Source organism: Hippocampus guttulatus, chromosome 7, assembly GCF_054856545.1.
Source record: "Hippocampus guttulatus isolate MCC_2025c chromosome 7, RoL_Hgut_1.0, whole genome shotgun sequence".
Taxonomy (NCBI): domain Eukaryota; kingdom Metazoa; phylum Chordata; class Actinopteri; order Syngnathiformes; family Syngnathidae; genus Hippocampus; species Hippocampus guttulatus.
Window position 1 is genome coordinate 21,823,514 of NC_141267.1, and position 22,837 is coordinate 21,846,350.

General features: G+C 44.6%; 1 protein-coding gene across 2 annotated transcripts; it reads right to left on the bottom strand.

Moving 5' to 3' along the window:
- Positions 1-1,746: 1,746 nt before the first annotated feature.
- LOC147203077 (chymotrypsin-like elastase family member 3B) lies at positions 1,747-19,087 on the bottom strand. Of its 2 annotated transcripts, XM_086116395.1 has the most exons (11): positions 18,940-19,087; positions 12,500-12,662; positions 10,955-11,096; positions 6,073-6,329; positions 5,710-5,798; positions 4,927-5,024; positions 4,279-4,407; positions 4,028-4,164; positions 3,650-3,792; positions 3,130-3,282; positions 1,747-2,162 (listed from the first exon to the last, which is right to left on the bottom strand). In XM_086116395.1, the coding sequence occupies exons 4-11, from the start codon at positions 6,113-6,115 to the stop codon at positions 2,145-2,147; spliced, it is 810 nt and encodes a 269-aa protein (XP_085972521.1). In that variant the 5' UTR covers positions 6,116-6,329; positions 10,955-11,096; positions 12,500-12,662; positions 18,940-19,087; the 3' UTR covers positions 1,747-2,144. The 2 variants fall into 2 exon arrangements, with proteins under 2 accessions (XP_085972521.1, XP_085972522.1); XM_086116396.1 differs by lacking the exon at positions 10,955-11,096.
- Between the last annotated feature and the right edge of the window lie 3,750 nt (positions 19,088-22,837).

Consider the following 22,837-nt stretch of genomic DNA (forward strand, 5'->3'; position numbering starts at 1 on the left):
TTCCCTTTGGGACATGCACACACACGGGACATGCACACACTAACTCACACAGCCACGGCCTCGCACGTTTATTATTTATTCGTGGTGCATTTACGGGGACCAGTGACCACTTTGCCCGTTGCATTGGGCATAAATGGCGTGAATACGATAAACGGGCTGTCACTTAGATGGCACTTTTCCACCTGGGGTACTCAAAGCACTTTACACTTTTTACCTCATTCATTTACTGATAACGCGGTGTCAAGAGCAACAACTGGGGAGGTGGAGGGGTGGGGGTCAGTATCTTGCTCAAGGACACTTTGACATGGTCGCAACGGCCGGGGATTGAACCACCAACCTCTGGGTTGGGAAACCGCCACACTGCCACTGAGCCGTGCCATATAGGAGTTAATGTTTCGCATGAAAGTTGAAAAAAAATGTGATGGTAATCATTAACCTATAACAAAAATGTTATAAAAAAAAAATAGGGTTCAACCGGTTGATTGAGTGATGACGTGTTTTACAGTGTGGTGGTGGCAGTTTGGAAAAATGTGGGGTGTGCCAACGCTCTCGCCAGAGGGACCTTCAGACCCATCATGTCCTGCTGTAACCTGTGAGAGGAAAGTCTCTACATTAAGTCATCCAGGAATTAGACTGCACCCGGCTGCTGGGCAGTGGAAACTCAGATCAGCGGCAACCTGGATAAATATGATCAAGACATATTCCACCCAAAAGAAGGGTCGCTCTTTCTCTCTCCAACGTCATTTGTTCCATAGCAATGCTTCGAACCAGCAGCATCAATCATGGGGACACCTTCAAATATGTTGAGAGCCCTCGTTAGCGCTGCCACGCTGACCGACCAGTCAATGACCCGTACAGTGTACACACACACACACAACCGCACGGCTATATATGCCTGAGGAAACTGCACGAATACATGAAACGCAACTCATTGACTGAACTGCAATCGAATCATGTTTCCAAATATGTTACCACTTCCCTCTTTTTCTGGCGCCGACAGAGCCAAAAAAAAGTGTGGGAGCTCGCTTGGATTTTAATATCTATTCATCACGGCGGATGCTGATAACCTCTGTGGGGGGGAAAAAACATCAGTGTTTTTTAAATTTATTTTTTATAGATACTGTACTTAATGAAACCTTGACCCTAGCCTGCAAAGTGTGTCATGGAGAGGATGGGGGGGGGGGGTTGGTGATGGGGATGGGGGGGGGCATCCAACACTTTTCAACTGTTATTTATTGACTAACCCATTAAACGGCAGGTTTTCCCGAGTGCAGGCTAACCTTTGACTTTTGGAACGCTGCCTCCATAAAGGGCCTTTAATCTCTCTCACTCTCTCTCTTACACACACACACACACACACACGTGCACACACACGTGCACAATACTGTCACCACTCCCTGTGCAATAATCAGCACTCATCTCATATGTTTTAATGAGTGATGTTGATGGGCTTAGGTTTGCCTCGCTGGCACAGTCCCAATGGGGGTCAAACCCGCGGCCCCCATGACAGCATCAAAGTCAGTTGGTAGGACCCATCCCCACCCCCACAAATTCCTCACAATTAGGTGAGAGGTCATGATGTCGAGAGAGCCTGGGTGACACTGATGATGATTAAAAAAAAAAAGTTTTGTAATTATGGAGAACTAAAGCGGGTCCTCCAAGGGTTTGACAAGAGTCTGCTGCCATCTATTGTTTGAAAGGTCACAACACACTTTTGGTGCGTAGATAGAGTCGACAGCGTTCACGTGTATTCCATATCTCTCGAGTATTTTATTTGATTTGATTGCGTATAACAATTAATGTACTTATGAATACACTCTCTTGCTTGTTATAGTCAGGCTAATGAATGATTTTTTTTTCCCGGAAAAAAAAGCTGATTTTATTTAAACATATGCAGCAAAACTAGGGCTTCTTTTTTCCCGTTCCATAGAACTAACATTACAACACAACATAAAAAACGGGAACATTAAGTAAAGTCGATTCAATATTTGGCCTGTATCACGTGGCGCCTTCAGTACTTCAAAAATCCATCTTCCCAAATTTTAAGGATATAATAAAAGAAATAATAATTAATGATGTACCACATTTCAAAGGCTCTGTAGCTCTCTCTTTAGTTTTTTTTTTTTGTTTTTTTTTTGGCCTCTTCAGTAGCGTAGCACCACCTGAGGAAACATGAACACATGCTTTATAAACAGCAATCACACCACTACTACGTTTGATTTTTTTCCCCCAATTTTGGTCTTGGGGTCCAACATGGTGAGCTCAGAAAAAAAATAGCTCAGAGAGCATCTTAATGTGACGATGCGACGAGGAAAAATGTGACGATGACCAATAAATTAAAATAAAATAAAATACAAAAAATAAAACATAGTAAATGAAAATTACAAATGAATAGAAAAGAACAAATCACCCAAATAAAAGTACTAAATAAAATGGTTAAGGGTAAATAATAATAAAAACAATGTCATTAAAATAAATAGATGATTAATTAAATAAATGACGAATACTAAATAATAAATATGAACAAACATTGATCACATCTAAATAAAAGATCATAAATGAAGCAATTTAACATTGCATTAGTTGATGAATTTTTATTTTAGCTTCTTAAATACCATCTTTTTCTTTTTTTACCTTCTGAAGGCTGCAAAAAGTAATGACAATGCTACAAATTCATGTTAGAAATTTAAATAGTATGTTTTTGGTTCACCCCCCCCCCCCCCCCCCCCCCGCCCCAATGTACTCAGGATGAGTGTAATAAATAATCCTGCGGACCTACACGTTACATACCGGTAATTTTAACTCATGCAGTTTCAAGTGTAACCAATAGATGGTAGCAGACCCTCACTCGTAGTTTACCGGCGGCTCGTGTCTGCAAAGGGTGAGGACTTGGAAAGATTTTGAAAACATGTGTTTGTCATTCGTATTTACTCAACCGTAAAGTCGTTTGGATGCTCACTGAGCTGATGTCGAATGCTGACATCACCACACACGATGGCTTTTGAAATCGATTTTGGCAGAAACTTTGGGCCCCACTTCAAATTGTGTCACTGCTCCATTTTTCAGAGAGCAAAAAGTCGACATTTTGCGCCAGTGTCATGGAGGTGGTGAGCGTATGCGTCGCCTTACCTCGCTGAGCCACTGGGCGAAGGCGGAGGTGCGAGTGAAGACGGTGGGCTTCTTGGCCTCGTTGCACACTTGCGACGACACGAAGCTGGTGACCCCCTGCACGTACCAGCGCCCGTCTTCGCCCTGACAATTGAGAGGGCCGCCTGAGTCGCCCTAAAAATATATATAAAACGGCAAGGAAGTTTACAGGTGGCAGGAAGTCACAAGTATGTCTCAAGTTGTCACCGTCAAGATTTATGCAAGTCCCCAGTTGCTGTGGGAAAGAAAAATAAATCAAACAAGTCGAGATCCAAATGTCAAGCAAGTCACATTTTTCATGAGCTGAATTGAAACGTAAAATGTTTTCTCTGTGTGTAGATTTAGTCTTGATCTGTGACTGGATGGTCCGAGTCAAAGTCGAGTCAAGTCTTCCCGAGGTTTTTAGCCAACCAAGTCCAAAACCTAAAGTTGGCGGCTCGAGTCGTCCCCCACCTCATTCGTCGGGTTCCCCCAATTGTGACCGGCGGCGTCCTTAACATACATGACACCCGGACACGTCGTCTCCGCCGGCGCAGATCATGCTGGTCTTGACGGTGTTGCCCCACCAGCCGCTCTGACTGCACACGCTGTGCTGCACGACGGGCAGCAAGGCCTGTTGCAGCTTGGCCGGCATCGGACCGTGGCCTGCAACAACGGCGCTACTTATAGCCACATTCAAGCACAAATGGATGATTCTCCTCGCTAAGTAGACTGACTAAGTTTCACATTTTATGCTGAGTCAAGAAACTTCTGCACACAAGCAAAAAAAACAAACAAACCCCAAGCGCACCCCGGATTGGTCGCCAACCAGTCGCATGGCAGACATAAAGACGAACAACCATTCTCACCCAACATTTCTCCCAAAATACTGAGGCCTTACTGTAAAGGTTGCCCCAGCCGGTGATGTGGCACGCAGTCCCGTGGGCGAGGATCTCGCCGGGGGGCGGGAGACAAGCCAAGCCAATGCTGTCGGTCATGATGGGACTCTTAACCAGCTTCAGCAAGGCCAGGTCGTTGCTAATAAAACGGTAAGCTATTAACACTTCATGGACAGAAAAATCGAATCTGACCCATTTTGCCAATTAAAAAAAAATAAAGAAATAAATACTCCAACAGTTGATACAAACTCACCCGTCGTCTACGTGGTCGATGTCCCATTCCGGGTGGACGACGATGCGCAGGATGTCGAGAATCTGTTCCGTACCTTCCTGCTGACTCATGTCATGTTCTCCCAGCATCACGCGGTAAATGTCTCCAGGCCTGAAAACACCAACTCAATTTAGTTCATATAACACTTTAAAAATAACCACAGCTGGGGACAAGCACCCTAACTTCTATTTTCTTTTCATTGAATTTCCTCTGGGCAGGACAAAAGTGGCCTTAAGGACAAAGCGTCCTTTTTGCTTTGCGGCGCATAGATCTGACTATCATCCGTACAGCAGTGAAAGGAAATGCCATGCTTCCTATGATAGAACCCAAGGGCAGCAAATGGAATGGATACAGCAGGGGACCCAAGATTGAACCCTGCGGAATGCCATACGACAGTGGGCCAGAGTAGGACTCCAAAACACTAAGTCATGATGTGAAATCTCTGGAGGTAGGATGTTGTCTGCGGCCATGCCGCTGTTTGTCGAACGTTACATAATCTCAGTGATTTGTTAAAAGAGAGCAGATAGGGTCTTCAAGGACACTCGTATTTCTCGCTGCAGACTGAGAGCAGATGCTGCAGTCCCGCTGCTCTGATTTCAGACTCGATATGTAAAACGACCGGTCGCTCACCAGATACAGTGCCCGGCCGTCAGCACCCAGCGCGGCGCTATCAGAGTTCCTCCGCACGTGTGGTGGTAGCGGCTGCCGTGCTTCACCTGCAGGGAGATCTGACACCAAACAACACCTTGCATTAATGTTAATGAGATTGTCGCAGAGTGGTCGCCAGGATCTTCCTGGCAAAAATTTGCACTTGCGACACCGCTGTAAGACCATGTTAATGTGGAGAGGGTACTTTTTTTTTGTTTTCACTCACCTTCACTGGGTTCTGTCTAAAAGGCAAAAACGGGCAGGTGCTAGTAGCGTTGCTATAAGACCATGCAAACATTTTTGGTGTTCTTTTGCCTTCAGTAAGTTCTGTGTAAAAGGTGACAGTGAATTAGTCATAGCTGCATCAATTCTGTGGGATCTCATCATGGATGAAGGGTTGAATTCACAATTGCGGCAGAGCCGTAAGACCCATGCTTATGTGTGTTAGTAAGCAAAAAGATTGGACAGACCTTTGCTTGTTTCTTCGAAAAAAGGCAAAGACTTCTCAAGTGTTTGGGTTGGGGTTGCTGCACGGTCAAGAGGTTCAAGTTTACATTTGCAAACGAGGACTGTTGCTGACTGGTTGCCATTCAAATTACAATTTTAAGTCTGGAAGAACCAAACGTGTTTTTGAATACGGGAGGTGACTGAAGCATACAAAGTGCAGGATTCAAACCCATAACCTTTTGACTCCGAGACAAGTGCGCTTTCCACATTCTACTCTGGTCTAACAACTCGGTTACGTATGAAAGGTGTTGCTTTTACCTGCCAGGGCCAGCTGTGAGGGCGGGCATCCTCTCCGTTTACCACCCGATTGGTGTTCGGCTGGACTGCTGGTGTACCACACCCAAGTACTGACAAAATGAAAATAGTAGGGGCATTTCAAAACATTGGTCAACAACCGGCAGGGAGTAGACTCAAAAAAGTACAGTACGTGCGTATTGTGTAGAGTTGGGTACATTTTCTAGTTGCTAATAAGTAGGTCTAACGTAAGCATGAACAATAAGGGGACAAAGCTTTGACCCCTGGGGAACGCCGCTGGTCATAGCCACTTAGTCTGAGACATAAGTTACCAATTCCACCAAAGAATGTGCTATTGTCCTGGAGTCAGTGACAAGTCGAACTCACCCAAAGCTACTTGCAGGATGAGAAGGCCCAGAGTCTGCAGCATGATGTCTGTCTCGCGCTCTCTTCTCACCTCGCACTGCCGTTTTATTATATCTCGATCTCTCCCCCGCCCCTCATAACACGTGGCAATCAGGGTCTATCCGCATGGGAAGAACTTCCTGTTTCCCAGGTGGTTGCACGATTTTGGAAGATTTGAATACACCTGCTCGTATCGAATACAAACAATGTGTCATGTGAAGCCACAAGATCAGGCACACCTGCGCAAAAGAACGAGAGAAGAAGAAATGCAGCGTCAGCAATGCTGCTTTTAAAATAAATAAAAGTGTGTTTACTTCATTCTACTTTTAAATGAAGATGATTTTTGTGAACTGATCCCAAAGTATCCAAGCGCACCAAAGTCCAACATATACATCAATAAAAGATAAAAAGAAATCATAAATAATTCCCACATCAGACAGGGGGAACATTTCCGCGCTTCTCATGCTCATCGGGTTTCGCTCTTTTCTCATCCTCCCACCCGCCGCCATCTTGAAAGTGCAGGTCAAAGGTGGACGCCGCTATTCCGTGACAAGTGGGAAAAGGCCATCTGCTGCTCGAGCAAGCCAGTCAGCCTCTTCTTTAATTTCCAAGGTGAGCTCGTAAAATGTTCTTTCGCGCTCTGCGTGACGGCGGCGTCGTGAGCGAGAGCCGGCAGAGGTAAGTAACCCTCAATATCGTCATTTCCTCTTGCTGCGTGGGATTCAATATCTATACACACGCGTCAATTATTGATATTAAATGTTGAAGGGTTCAATTTTGCGCTGGATGACACTAAACCATTCTACTTGGTACGAAATCTCTTTGGTTTTCTTTTGCATGTAAAAGAGAGAGAGAGAGAAAGAGAGACAGCGTGAGAGTTCTCCTGCTATGACCACCAAACTTGAAACTTTTGGGTTTTTTTGGTGCTCTCTAACGACTTTCTCTCCTTCAATAACATTTGGAAGATCCAAGGAGAGGCCCGCATGCACAATCTGGAGGCAATTGTTCACGCCTGGCCGAGATGTGCGTTTTGTCTTCTTTCTTTCCTTTCTTAATACGGCTCTCCGGGGAAGACGGTGAGCGCGGATACATTTCCTGGTTTTATGAGGCAAATCAAAGTGGCGCTGCTGCCTCCGCCGACGACCCCGCGTCTGCCGGAGGGGCGTTCAAGAAGTTTGTATAACACTTCCACGGTTCAGCGCTCAATGATCCAAAGTTGCGTAAACAAAACAAAAAAGAAAAAGCGCGGTCCTTTTGCGTCGCCCATCTGTTTTGGATATCGCCTTCCGATTGGGGCTCATTTGAGGTAATTCTCTGGTAGAAGTTCCATTTGAAGGATTTCCTCCCAAATGGCAGCTTTAAACCAAGATGGCCGCCTCCTGTTCTATTTCGGGCTTGGGTTCTTGAGAATGTTCTTTTCAAAGGGATTACAAAATATGAAATAACTGTTTGAAAACCAAAACGGCGGCCTTCCTGTTGAATGTTGGCCATGGGTCACCGAGATCTTTTTTTGTCCCGCCAGTTAAGAGAGACGTGCACCGTATTTCATGCCATTTACTGTTTTTGTTTTTTTTGGGGGGGGGGGGGGGTCAACTTTCAATGGAGTGATCCCAAGTCAGAAATGACTGATTCACTCTCAAAACAATCGGGTCAAAAATAAATCACATTTTGGGCCCAAATGGACCGTTCCAATTCGACCCATCTTTCTGAGTTCTTTTACACAAAACAACCACAAAACTTGGGTCGTTGGGTCGTTGGGTCGTTTGGTTGGATCGAATCTACCCAAGTAGTAAAACAGTCCCTTTTTTTTTTTTTTAAACCAAACTGGGTTCTTTGTGACCCAGCTGTTTTTCTAACAAAAACGATTAACTTTATTTTCAATTTCATCTTAGTTTTTTTTGTGTGTCCTCTTATCTTCGTCTTTCACGTGTATGGCACTTTCCCCACCTTTGATACACCAAATTACATATTGATTGATGAACTTGCTCATTTTTTTTTTGAGGGTTTTACATCGCGATTTTGAATTTGGACGAACATGCTGGGGAGAAAAAAAAAAGAGAGCGATTACATAATGAAGATGTTTGAATGTTGGTTGGCTCAAAGCAGACAGCTTGTACATCAATGCACCATTTAAAAAGCTATCCTATTTCAAGACGTTAACATTTTATGGCTTTCATACATTTCAAACAGCTGGTGGGAAAATGTGTAAAATTAAACGAAGCCTTCATAAGCTCACCGCAATACACCCTTTTTTTAATGCATTTTATTTCGCTATTAAAAATAAATAAAATAAATAAATACATAAAAAGATTCCCATGGAGACATTGTGCTGTTGGACGGTGTTAAATTATGACTTCCAAAGAGGAATCGTGAAGCGGGATAAAAGATGGATGACGTGCCAGCGGCCTCTGTGGAGTTTGGGCCCCGACGTTCTCTGCCAATTAGACCTTAGCAACATAAATCACACGCTAGTGCTGTGTGTCATCAATTCGACCAAACGCAGACTCCGCTGCCACAAAAACACGCGATACGGTCAACCCTCCCTCGCTATGTCGCCGTTCGCATTCAGCGTCCCTCCCATTTTGAGCCGATCATTTTTTTTTTATTTTTTTTTTGTGACTGTATTCAGTCAAGCGCCTCTCACATTTCCCACCTTTGATTGTTTGCTCTTGTTGGATGTGTTGCTGCTCTATGAGTATTAATGCTGCAGTGGTTTCAAGGTTTGTAATTAACGGGACACCCATGGTTATTTCTGTGAGCCTGCTCGATGGCGTTTAGCATTATGGGCCCTATTTTTGCAGACAAGCACAGCAGGTGTACTTGGAATTGAACGGGAAGTCAGCCATTTTGGTTTTGTTTGGTTTGTTTTGTTTCAAATGGGTTTTTTTTATGCTTATTACTACCAATGCGGGATTGTTGTTATGTTTGTTTTTCCAAGCTTGGCTTGTGCGGCAAAAAAAAAAAAAAAAAATCCCACAAAGCAGCAGTCTTAATCGTGTCCGATTTCAAATTGATTCCACGCAAGAATGCGGAGCAATTTCTGTTGGGTTAAACATTAAGATGTCAGTCTATGTTGGAGCGCGTGCAGCTATTGGGTTTTGCTCATTTCACCCTGGGTGGAAAAGAAAAGGGGGGAGGGGCGCCCCAAAAGCAATATTTCAGCTTGTTACATTTCGGTTCAAGTCGAGTTACTTCAATCCTCCAGAGTCTTGTTCTGGACCAGGAATAATGGCGGGCTTCTTTTCAGGAGGCGGATCAAACGTGGAATATTAAAAAAAAACAAAAAAAAAAGTCTTTGATGTCTCGGGGGATTCCGACAAGGCGTCCAAGCTGGTAATTGTCGCTGATAGATGAAGGAAACCCGATTCCAAAATAAGCGTGGCCCCCCGCTGGGGCCAAGCAGGGCTATGCTGCCCCTGCCAACCTCATCTTTTATTACAGCCACTCTGTTGAACGATCAAACCTCAACACCTCGGCCACCTGCTGGACACTTCAAGCTCTACGAGTACACCACTACACTCCACCCCCCCCCCCCCACATCCACCCTGCATCTGCCCCTAATAGAAACCTCATTGGGGGAATTAAAAACAGTTTAGGCTTGCGTCATAAGTATGTAAACAATGAATATGTTAATTTATAGCTCTTTTCACCATGACATCACACCGAGTTTCGGGTGGCTTTTATTTTTGAGCAAGGCAGAACCGCTGAGAAAAAAATGGGGGGGGGGGGGGAATGTTTTTGGCCTTCTTCTCTACTGCCATGGAAGAAAATAATCAATGGAGGAATTAATTGGAAGTGAGACCCAAAGGTGGCCATCATTTACATTTCAACAGATAAGTTGATGACAAAGTGCAGACAGTGGAAAATCAAAGCAATGTTTGCCATAGGAAACAATGGAAATCCAATAAATTGGTTCAGGGCACCTAAAAATGTTAAAACTGAATGAAACAAAAATCAAAGCAATGTTTCCCATAGAGGCGGCCCGGTAGGCCAGTGGTTAGCGCGTCGGCTTCACAGTGCAGAGGTACCGGGTTCGATTCCAGCTCCGGCCTCCCTGTGTGGAGTTTGCATGTTCTCCCCGGGCTTGCGTGGGTTTTCTCCGGGTGCTCCGGTTTCCTCCCGCATTCCAAAAACATGCGTGGCAGGCTGATTGAACGCTCTAAATTGTCCCTAGGTGCGAGTGTAGGCGTGGATGGTTGTTCGTCTCTGTGTGCCCTGCGATTGGCTGGCGACTGATTCAGGGTGTCCCCCGCCTACTGCCCGAAGACAGCTGGGATAGGCTCCAGCACCCCCCGCGACCCTAGTGAGGATCAAGCGGTTCGGAAAATGGATGGATGGATGGATGGATGGATGGATGGATGGATGGATGTTTCCCATAACAAATCATGTAAACCCAATCAATTGGTTCAAGACACATAAAAATATTAACTGAAATTAACATAAATGACACATGAAGTAGAAAAATGAACATCACTTTTACCTTTGATTGAATAAAAATATCAACATTTACTGTACGCAAGCATGTCATGGGCCCTATGACCATAATACGGTCTCTTAGCCTTGTAATGATTTTTTCATATTATAATAATTGGGCATCGCTTCCATTTTTAGAGTTGATAGAAACTAATGTAATTAATATTTAAGATGATTCCCCCCCACCCAACACCAATTTTAGTACCTCTTGGAATCCCTGTCGCGATGAGTATCTGCCTCTATGACCTATTGGATGAGCCGGGCCTGACTCTGTTGCTCGGATGAAATTATGTCGAGCTGATGATAGCAAGTCGGCTAGCCATTATGTTTACTGGAAGACAACCCAACCAAACATTTTACACATATTTGTGGAAAAATGCTTTCCACCAACCCGATGATGGAGATTCCGTTTCCATTCCGCCCCTTTAGAAGTGGTTGCTATGCCACCAGGCAGTCGTCTGATCTTCTCTTCACAACTATTTATCAAATTTAGCCTCCTCAGCCACAGGTTCCGCTGGGTTAATTTCCTTTTTCTGAAGGAAATCCAAAAGCAAACAACAAAAACAACAAAAATCAGTATTTTGTCGACGCAACAGGATTTTGGCATTGTTTTTAAGTGAGGTCGCTGGCACTCTGCCCGCTACGCCTGTTTGACACTTAATGTCTACAAACATTCCGAAAAAGGTCACTTATGACAGAAATGAATGAAGATTTGTGCTTTCGGTACATTTCTGCATCCAATTTCTCGGCGTATTTAAGATGTTGCGTCTGGAGACATCTGGCTAGTGTGAGATCAAATTGGAGCGAACAGATCTACAATTTGGCGGCGTGCGACATCAAAAGCAAATGGACATAATTTGGCCTAAATGGCGTCTTTGTGATGGCTAATAGCCTCCAAAATGGCCTGTCGGCTCCCATTAGACGGCTCGCCGCCTAACACGAACCGAGCGGAGCCGGGCTGAAACCATCCCGCCTTTCGGAAGGGCGAGCGAAAACGCCAAAGAGATGAGCTACCTCGTTAGTCAGCCCCCCACGTCAGCTAAAGTTTCGTAACAGTGACTGACGGGTAAAAGAAGACCCCCGCCCTCCGCCCTCTGCTCGACTCCTTGGATTGAATGCATGCTACATTACTGCACCCCGCCCCACCCGCCCCACCCTCCTTCCATGTGTTGTCATTGAGCATTATTGCAGAGATGAAATGGAGAGACCGCATGTCAACAAAGCAAACGCCGAAGCTCCATTTCCACTCCCAACATATCGGTTCTGGTTTTGTTCCACTTAAATCAGTTCCAGAGCGGGGGGGGGGGGGGGGGGGGGATGAGCGGTTCGCATCGCTACATGCCAACGAGAAGGTTCACTCACAATTTGAACAGCACGTTCTCTCAGCGCTTCCGTTCATTCGACACTCCAATGGCTTGGATTCACTGGGATGCTAAGTTTACTACACCCAGTTGAAGTTTTTCCGAAAACCGGAAATGTCAAAAAAGGGAGAATCACACATTGTCTGACGTGGGCGTGGTTTGTTTGCCTTTAGTAATTTTACGACTGATTTCAGTTGTTGATGTTCCTAACCGCGCACATGCTTGATGCACTGTGTTGATGCTTTATGATCCTCTCCATTTTAGCTCATTCGCCGCCATCTTGAGGCATCTCCTGAGCCAACTACCTTTTGAGGCGGTACTTTGTTTGCATTTTTCCAAGATTAAAGATAATAAATGTCCAAAAAAGAAAAAAAAAAGTGAAAATGAAGCATGCTGTGTAAATTGTGAGCACCACGGACTGTGTGTGCTTTTGCGTGCGCAAAGACAGAGGCCTCATTGTGTGGCTGCTTGACCTTGGGCAGCAGGCCCGCAGGCTCCAGCTTCCGCGTCGCAGACTTTGCCAACATTTTTTGGAGCACGTTTGCATAAAATGATGAATAAACAGGTGTGTTTACCTGTCAGGAGGGGGTCCGCAGTGGTCGTACGGGGGGGGGGGGGGGCGTACTTGTGAGAGCACCCACTGTGGCGGCGTCGTGATTTGTACGTGTTTGCCTTCAGCATTCGGTTTCAGGTCAAGCCGTCACTTTCGTGAACACGATTGGGAGGGGTGATGGCAAGCTAGGATGGAAATAGAAAGCAGAAATAGAAAATGATATTTCAAAGTGATGCGGTTTCCAGAAAGTTAGTGTGAAATCGAGTGTGAATCTGAGAGCTCCACTGTCTTTGATTTCATTAAAAAAATAAAAATAAAAACAAACAGAAATATGCAGAAAAATATGGTACGTAATATTACAAGGAAAAAAAAACATCTTACATTTAAGAGTGCATATAAAAGTGTCAAATCATATAAGTGTCATAGTGGGGAAGAAAAAAATGAGATGTTTTGTATTTCTAAAGCAAAAAGTTGAATATCTGAAATTTTCCAGAAGTCAAATATTTTCAACCCCAAAAAATATATTTTTGAAGAAAATGTGCAAGAATTTTTTTTAAATTGGATTTTTTTTTCCATGTGGGCCGTATGCAGGAAAAAAGTGAACTTGTTATAGAAAAAAGGAAGTTCTATGATGTGTTTGAGGAAAAATTAACATTTTAAAGGGAAAACACTAAATCATAGGCAAATTGAATTATTGACAAAAAAAAGTTGTCGTTTCGGCAAAAAGTTGTTTTTGCGGAAGAATAAACAGTTGCATATTTTCAATTTTCACACTTTTGTAGGGTGACAACAAAATCAACAAAAATTAGTCACAGAATTTTGAGTTGTTTTTTTTCCCTTGAAAAGCTGAATTGACATCGTGGAGGAAAAAAAAAACGGAGAAAATATTTCAAAAGAAATGTCCAGAATAATACGTTTTTAAGAATGCGGTGGCATAATACGGAGAAGAAAATCCTCATCACTTCAGTTGCGCTTGTGCAAGTAGTTTTTTGAGGGCAACGGTGATTTATGGCCCCCGGGGCGCTCGACCCTACGAAAGGCCCGACCGGTGCGGTCGGCCAATTTGCAGGTGGTGTCAAGCGCCAGTGCGACTTGAGCTCAAGCTGCTCAATGGCCCCATTATGAACCCGACGCTTCTAGATGGGGGCGGCCAAAAACAAACAACGGGAAACGACACGCGCAGAAGGCTTCAATCGCCCTCCATAATAATTTCTACGGCGTAAATATATGACTCCCCCCCTCCTGCAAAATATCAGCTTCAGCAAAACAGGATGGTGGGTGCCGAAAGGGTCGGGGGTGTCATCATCACGCACTCGACAATTTTCCGCAAAGGCGTAAAACGTAATTGATGTCTTTACCCGCTGATGTCATCATCGACCGTCGCCAAACTTTTGCGGTAGGGGGCCGATGACGACACACGTTTTTTCAATTAAATCCGGCGTGTAACAAAGCCGTTTGCGAACACGCACCCCTTCAACACGGTTTGGGCTCCACATGTCCTCTTTATGTGTGTGTGTGTGTGATTGCTTCCAGGAGGCGGTAACGGGAGACAGAGGACGTCACGCTAATAAAGACGGACGGACAAACGAGGGAGCTCGGCGACGTCGTCGGCGTGGACCGCAAGCGACGGGCGGCCGTTGCGTTAGCCGGCTGTCAGCCAATTAGCATCCGAGGCTAAAAGTCACATGTCAACAATGAGGAGGACGGTGGGTGGAGGTGGTGGGGGGGGGGGGGCACCATTAGCGCTTCATGGAAGCCATTAAAGAGGGGCGGAGGCGGGGCAGCTCTGACCCTGACACACACGGAAGGTCAAGGTTCACGCAGGACCATGAATGACCACGCAGCAGAACGAAACGGCGTGCTTCAGTCTGTGTGTGTGTGTTTTGGGGCAATTAGGACAGTGCCCCACTGCCTCCAACAGATGGCACTAGTGGCTCACTGTTGAAACCAAAGGTTTGTAGCATTCTGAATTGATTTTTTTTCCACTGGAACACTCGCAGAATGTTCTGAAACACTCTCATACGCACATTGCCGCAAGACTCTCATTGCAATGCTCATACGCGCAAGTGAAAGGCTCTCATAATATGCACTCACACAACAGAAACGCTCTCAAACGCGCTGCTGAAACGCTCATCAACTGAAATGATCTCACCCGCTTCTGAAATGTTCGCACGCGTGCTACTGAAGCGTACTCACATGACAAGTGAAATGCTCTCTCACACAAAGACACTCTACTGAAACACTCATCGGCACAAATCGTCTTCTCACACACTACTGAAACAACCTCACAGTAACTACTGGAATGCGCTCGCATGCAGGAAACACTCATCTAGTCACACATACGACTGAAATTCACTCATCCGCAGGACTGAAACGTTTTCATACACGCTACTGAACCATTCTCACAGGAACTACTGAAATCCTCTCGCTTGACTATTGAACCACTCTTCTATTAAAATGCTCTTTCACACATTCATCCGAAAAGCACAATATGCAAATGTTCTCAAACTAATCAAACACTTTTCAACCGAAACGCTTTCAGACACACAACTGACGCTGATCCACGCATATGTGATGCGTGCGCATGTGTTTTCTCAATCTGAAACGACCTTATTTGTGGAGCGCGCTTAAAACAACATTGAGGCTTTCGGGACGACAAGCTTGGGTGACTTTTCGTTGGCCAGGTCATGTGACGTTTCAACGCGCACGCACGAACGTCGAGGCACACAAAGGCTGCCGACTGCTTGCCGTGCGTGTGTGACGAGGCGGCCTCTGGGGGCCACCTTTAATTGTTTGGCCATCGTCTCTGCGCTCAGTGTGTCACAGTCAATAAAGACACATTAGAGCAGACCATGAGGGGGCCGGGCCCTTCGCATGGGGGCCAATATAAAGTGTCTTCTGAGACTAATTGTTACACGGCAACAGAATAGATACCAGTAAAAGTGTTTGCTCGAGTACTCACCGAGACCACCGAGACTACTTTCGACACATCAAATTTTAAGGACCACGGGGCGCACCAGCAAAATCCATCCAATCCGATGCTAACGCTATCATCGATACTAATGCGCAGGAAAACAAACAGGCCAGATTTCATGAGGCTCACATGATGGATCAAAGCGCTTTGACACGCATGAGCGCAGCACCTTATTGGCCGGAGCGTTTTGTCCAAAGCGCTTGTCACTGATAACCGTGACCGACCGGGATGACCGTAGCCATAACACGTCACCCGGCGCGCGATGGCCTCATAGATAAGATGCGCAACCCCTCCTCCGGACCTCGACCCCGAGCTGCGCAACCTCACTCGGCATCTGCGGACCACCAAGCCAGAGTCCAAATGACCTCGCCCCGACCTGCCTTACCGCACTGTCGTGAACTCTGACACGCACACATGCGCAGACAGTCGATTAGGGTAAAAGAAGCTCATCCAAGAATTTTCCAGACACTTTTTTTTAAAATTCAATTAAAAAATATATGAATTTGGATGTAAATAGCAATAGCCTTGCTTTTTGCCAGGCCGCAAAAACGTGGACGTCTCTGGGCGAAACGATGATGTCTGGTCACCCCTGTTTAATAGCGCCACTTTTTGGAAAATGTGGCGTGTAATGCGGCTAAGTGCGGTCATATAACGCGCTGTGTTTTACAGCACCGTCAGCGGGGGGATGGAGCCCCGAGACCTCCGGTGTCCAAGACAACACGCGGTGGAACGCTGACCTTGTTCCTTGTTGGGGAGGGGACGTTTGCAGTCCACCCGGGGATCGTAAATTCACACAGATTTACAACAGTGGTCAGCGAGTCGTGCGAGAAACACTTTTTAAGACTTTTTTTTTTTTAAACTCTTGAAGCAGAGTAATAACAAACAAAATACACAGATCCCATTAACGTAAAAAAAAAAAAAGACAAAGACAAAAATGGGCATGTGTTTTTCACAGGACAGCGACGATTTGTTAGTTACTCCAGTTAGTTACTTTGCCCGGTACTAGTTAGTACTTTGATCATGTTCAATTCATTTCGTTAGCTGCCTATTTGTGAGCTACTTCATTTTGTTAGCTAGTAACTTACCTGTAGTCGTTAGTGCAGTTAGCCTGCTAGCTTAGTTTGTCACTTTGGTTCATGAGTTGGTTACTTTTTTTTTCTTACTTCATTCAATCATTGAACTGTTTGGTTATGAATCTGTTAGTTAGCTACATCACCTCGTGGAGTAGGTAGTTGCTTTAGGAATTTACGTCCGTTGGTTATTCTGTTACCTCGGTTTAGTGTTTTGGTACTTGGCTCGTCCATTTCGGACTTGACCGGAAGCGTGAAATGTTTGCTGTTAGTTAGCCAGCAAATTACTTCAGTCTGTCAGTTAAAGTAAGTATCAAAGTCCCCAATTAAGTCAAAGTAACGAACGAAGCAATGAATAAAGTGACAAACTAAGCAACTGAAGTCATTGCTTACTGCAATAACTGACAAGTTACCCAACGGATTAACAAACAACAGATTCACGGTTCCACTGAAGTCACAGATGCACAAAGTAACTCACAAATGAATTATCCGTCCATTTGTGACTTTGGGAAATCGTCCCGACGAGAAGAGAGTGAAAGTATGAAGTTGCCGGAAAAATAAATCCTCACTTATAGAACAGATAGCTAACACATCTGATTACATACAGTATCTGAGTATTTGTTGAGTTGAGTTATGAGGCAGAAGCTGCAAGTCCCAAAATGGCAAGCGGTGTTTTACGATCTTGTTGATGCGAGCCACCTGCAGACTGGCGGGCGTTGCATTCAAGGACCTTGCCATCATTCTCCAACACAGACCACCATAAAGCATCCGCAGCGGCATATGACCTCGCTAACACACCCACTATGTGTCTGATGAGACTGTATTAAAAAAAAGATTAAAACACTCCCCCGTGACCTGCATATCACCCCTGTGGAGATTTGAATAAATGCTTAAGCGGGAGTTTAAAAAAACCCTTTTGTCCAGATGAATAATTATAATCTCTCCCAAGTATTAGAAGATAAGTGCTTTAAGATCGATATTAGCTCAAATAATGACAACGCCTCTTACTAAGTAAGTTTTTTTTTCTGACCTCATTCATAAGGCGAACTGTTTTTGGTTGATCATAACTCAGTTAGCCACTTCAATCGAGTTAAAAAATAACTCCACATAATTAGTTACTTTGTTCGAGCGTCCCCCTCCAGATTTGAGCTGCGATGAGTATCACGTGAAAATAAAAATGAACCACGTCAAAGTGCCGTTGCGCAACACGTCCAAAAATTCTGGAAAATAGGCAACACTTCAACCTGCTGTCGACCACGACTCACGCCCGGAATCTCACGTGCAGACAAACGCAAGTCCTGACGTCACTCAACGGGCCCAACCTTCCCGAGAGAAGCGACCTCACTTTAAGGGGAAATTTGTCAATTTGGGAAATGTAACATTGAGTTCCCGGCGGGGGTTGCGGGAGGGCGTAACCGAAAGGGGGTCAAAGGTTTTTTTTGTGCACGGCGGTGAATGAATGGAGGCGCAATGAAGACAGAGCTGTATTTAAGGGGCCCCACAAAGGCCGACGCCTCGAAATAAACAGCCCCGCGTCTCGTCTCCTTTTGGGGCCGATGGAGTCCATCAAAGAAGATGGTAATGTCGCCACTCAATGCGAGCCGACTGAAAGAATGTCACATAATAAACACGGCACTGGAAAAAAGAAAAAAAAAACAGCCATAAATTGAGCTTTAAATATTTCCCACCCTGGTTACAGCTTTCAATCATGAGCGGCGTTGCCATGCAGGGCCCGACCGCTTTGTGTCATTATTTTCCCGGGGGGCGGGGGGGGCATGTGGGTTAATAAGCTGTGTACTCAAAGCGTGAATCAATAACGGCGTCTGCGGGGGCAGTGGGAAGCGCGTCCGTGCGTGAAGTCGCGGCCGCCTTGCTTCCTGGATTAGCAACCGGCCGACCGAGGTTCACCGTGGTCACACCCCTCCCGAGAACCCCCCCCCCCCCCCCCCAAGTTAAACGTCAACACGGTCATTCATCACGCCGCATTCCCCTAACAAGTGAGAAGTTCCATGTTCCAGTTTACAAATTTAATTGCGGTTTATTGTGGTCCTCAAATATGTTTTGTTTAGTTTTTTCGGTCAGACATCGTAAGCTCCAGTGTGGGCATCTTTTTTTTTTTAGCTAAATAATGTGCGAGTTCGGAATAATCATGAGTTGGCGGTGAGTTGGAGTGAATCCGTCGGTTCTTTTGTCAATGATTTGGTGGCCAAATTTCTCCAATTCATTTCAACAATCGGGTTGCAATATACTTGACAACCCGCATGAGCGAGACAGACGTTTTTTTTTCTTTTACGTGCATAAGTAAATGTCAAGTATTGATGTCCTTTCGGCCTTGGTGGAGGTCCTCGCTCCGTTCTTGCCCCCCCGGAGGACAGACCGTACACGCACATGTCCACGTATTAAATGAGCAATACTCACATTTCTCAGCAGCTGTCCAACATGAGAAAAATATGGTGACTGTTTCTGGCCTCCTGGGGAAAGAACACACACCGGGAAGATGTTGTTTATGGCGCTGCGCCATGTTGAGGAAGGCAGGTGCTGCCGTTAACGTGCCTCCTCTTACGAGCGCCTCAAGTTGGGCGACTGGAGTCTCTTCAAGACACTGCCGGCGATGATAACGATGATGCACGCCGTATTTTTGCCGCCAGTGGAATTGAAAACGGGGACGTGGCGTGTGCGTTTTTTCCCAGGCTTCCTCCGGCCACTTGCCACGACGTGGCCTTCGCGTGCAGCTGCGCAACGTCTGATTGGGATCACCTGGATTTAAAATAAAAGTACGAATCCTAAAACTAAATTTAAAAATTCAATCTTCAAATAAGTAATAAACCATACAAAAGAAAAAAAATTATTATTAAAATTCAAACTATTTTTAAGACGTTAAAAAAAATTCAATACTAAAAAAAAAAAAACGCTGACAAAGAGCAACTTGAAGATGTCAAAATGAAATGTGAAAAGATTTTACGTAAAAGTACACACTCCCAAAAAGTGCAGACATAAAAAAAAAAACATAATCATGACATTTAAATGTATTTTTGTAGACAAAAATATCAAACATTGCAATAAAATCAATACAATTTTTTTCTAAAAAAAATTAATTGTGGAGAATAATTTGAAATAAACAAGTTGAACATACAAAAATAAACAAACAAAAACAAAAAACAGTTAAAAAAATGACTATGTTTTCCTTCTTCATCTGTAAATTGACTTCAAATAATACAACCGCTTATAATCAAAGATATGAATTTAAACAGCGAAGAGGAGTTTTACTGATGGCGGCAGCCTGACCCCAAAGTGGACTCGCAGCATTTTCAGGGACTTCCTGCGTGGAAAAAAAAGCCGCAATCTCCCGAAAAGAAAGTTTGCGTTCACAAGCCGAGCCATTTTGCCAGTAAGCCGTCAAAGGTCGTTGACCTTCGGGCTCCCTTCCAAACGTTTTGGACTCCACACGTCTCGCTGCTGCACTGCACTCGTCCATCACTCAACCGACGCTGCGGTGTCCTGCCCAACCTGGTTGCGCGTGCGCGTGCGTGTGCGTGTGCGTGTGTGTGTGTGTGTGCTGTGTCGTTTGATGTGAAGGGGTCAAAAAGGCACCCCTTTCCTTTGTTTGTTAGGGTACAAACAATGAAGAATGGAGGTGGTCCTAATATTTTGGTTCGTTTTTTGGGGGGGGGGCATGAAAAGGCTAAAATAAGCATTTTGAAAGTGTTCTTTTTTTTTGGTTCTAGATTAAATTAGTTTTAAATTGTTGATGAAAGTTTTTCATTTATTTAATGTCAAAAATATTGAATATATTTTATTTTGGTTAGTTTAATGTTTTTTTTCATGAAAATAGTATGTTTTTTTTAATTGTGTCGCTTATATTTATATAACCTATGGAAACATTCAATTTAGGGATATTCAATCCCACTTTTTTTCAGACCCATCCCAGTACGAGTGTGCAGCTCTTTTGTCTTCACCGATATGATACCAAAACCAATTCTATATCATAAATTTGATACTTTGGAATTTGAGAATTTCCCCCCACCCCCAAAACTGGACACTTCACTTTCAAGACCTATATACATCTAAATATTGTCTTTTCCTCAAAATTTCATGAAATGAATATCAATTTTCTATTACCTTTTTCTGTTTCAAGACATATCCTTTCAGAAATGGCATCTTAATAGAATCTATCAAATATGTATGACTTGAGTTCGCCATTGAAAAAAACGGCCACAGGAGGACGGCTGGTACTGGTATCGATCTCCATCCAGGTATCGGCCAGATACCGACACCCGACAATCGATACTCGCCCAACTATTTTGTTAAAATCGTAAAAAAACAATTTGTTCTCAAGTATACTCATTCAAACATTGAAACAAAACGCTTGACAAGTTGGGTTTCTTGTCATTTTGGTCTAATGTTTGTACGGTATATGAAGCCCAACTGAGGCGCGGCATTTAATTAATCAGCAGCATCAGACGGCGAACCCGTCACCTTTGCCTCAACACCGTCACATGTTCTCGGGCCAATTCGCAGCTGGATAATTTTGGCCTCACCTCTTCACCCTGTGCTTCATTTTTCTACGCCCCCTGGGGGACGGGAGGCAGAATGATTCATCCTATCTAGTCTAGGCAAAAAAAAACAAAAAAAAACCCTCAACTGGATTTAGTTGTCCTGCGTGACTCGTCTGACGGCTGCGGTCGGGAAAGTTTGGGAATGGCGCTGTCAGCCGGGCAGCCGCCTTTTGGTCTCCCTCGTGTTTTCTCTGCTGTCAGGAGGGAAGTGTGATAAAGTTGCCGATTGTTTTACGCCAGGGGTTACGGGAAGGTCAGATCCGAAATCAATGAGGAAACGGCTCGGCGCTATTTCTGCGAGCGGGCGGGCGAGAGAGAAAGAGCCGCTGATATCAGGGAACAGGGAGGGATCGTTAACGTGACAGACGGAGGAAGGATGAGAGGCGTGTGAAATGTGAAACACAAAAAGGCTTGCAATGGAAACACAGTGGCACTGATAAGCGCAATTTTATCCACCATTGGAAAGAATATAACACGACTCCCTGGCATATATTCTTCATGCTCTGCGAATCACACGCATTTGAGACTCGGCGTAAAGCTCAGCATCGATGGGAATCCATACCCGTTAAGGGTTAAGTCATGCCAAATGAATGATGAAAAATGGAAACGACCGCCTCAGTGACAAAATTCAACAATCAACGCCTCCATTTTTTTTAACATATCAAAACAATTTTGGTGGCCTTGGAAAGTTCATTTCCTACTTTTTCAGGGTGAGATCATTTGTTTGAGCGCGTCACCACGCGTTTTGAAATCGCTGCTAGCATTCGTACTTTAGGTAGACATATTCTCAAACAACAAATGAGTTTGCCTGGAGACTGGCACTCTATTTTCTCAGCGGTGCCACTGAACACTTTCTCTACTCGTGTCCCAGAAGTGTCAATGTATTTATTGCCACGTCGCAGGCTGAAGTTTGAGCCTCCCCGTGCTGTTGTTTTCGGAGGCGTTTAATGTCCTCCCGGAGAGCCGTGAAGTTGGACCTGACCTGACTCAAGTGCGCTCGTAAATGCCACTCTGCGTCTAACATCGGCCTGCTCTGACCCCAAAGAAAAAAAAAAAAAGCACAAAGTCATCATGAGGAAAAAGGCAGGCGTCTAAGTGAGGGAGGTGTTTTATTTTTCTGAAGTAGATGGTCACACCCGTTGACATATTGGGCCACGGTATCTATTTGAGGGAGGGGCTTGCAGACTCCAGCGGTTTTATCTTCCAAGATGTAAAAAAAGTTGCTGTCTATTTTAGGGAGGCATTTATTTGTCTGAAGTAGTTCATGTAGCCGGCAATTAATTAGGTTGTTGTTTCCAACAGAGGGGCAGTTTTTATATGGAGGAGGCATTTATTGAGAGGAGGACCGACGGTTCCGACCTGTTTTTGTTATGATGGAAAAGGCAAGCGTCTATTTGAGACAGCATTTATTTTTCGGACGCATCCAACGATAAATTGGGCCACGGCATCGATTTGAGAGGCAGTGTCTATTTGAGGAAGGGAATTACATTTTTTTTTTTTTTAAACCTGATGGGCAACGCAAGCTCTCTCTTTGATTCAGTAGAGAAAAAAAAAGTGTTATGAATCCAGCTGCTTTTGATTTACACATTAAACATTTCTTCCAGTGTATTTGTGCAAAGGATTCATTTGTCTTAAGTCGAGTTTGCATCGAATTGGACCACGGCATTCTTTAGAAGGGCAACGCCGACTTCACGGAGGTGTTTATTTTTGTGCGCGGGCAAGGTGAGATGTCTCTTTAATTATTTGTCTTCAGTAAATGG

Bases quoted from the DNA above. Each gene is read 5' to 3' on its own strand.
- LOC147203077 (XM_086116396.1), bottom strand. From the start codon at position 6,115: ATGCTGCAGACTCTGGGCCTTCTCATCCTGCAAGTAGCTTTGG. The intron at 3,793-4,027 runs GTAAGGCCTCAG...CCGTTGTTGCAG, and splicing joins CGGCTGGGGCAACCTTTACA to GCCACGGTCCGATGCCGGCC. The intron at 3,283-3,649 runs GTATGTTAAGGA...ATATATTTTTAG, and splicing joins ACGACGTGTCCGGGTGTCAT to GGCGACTCAGGCGGCCCTCT.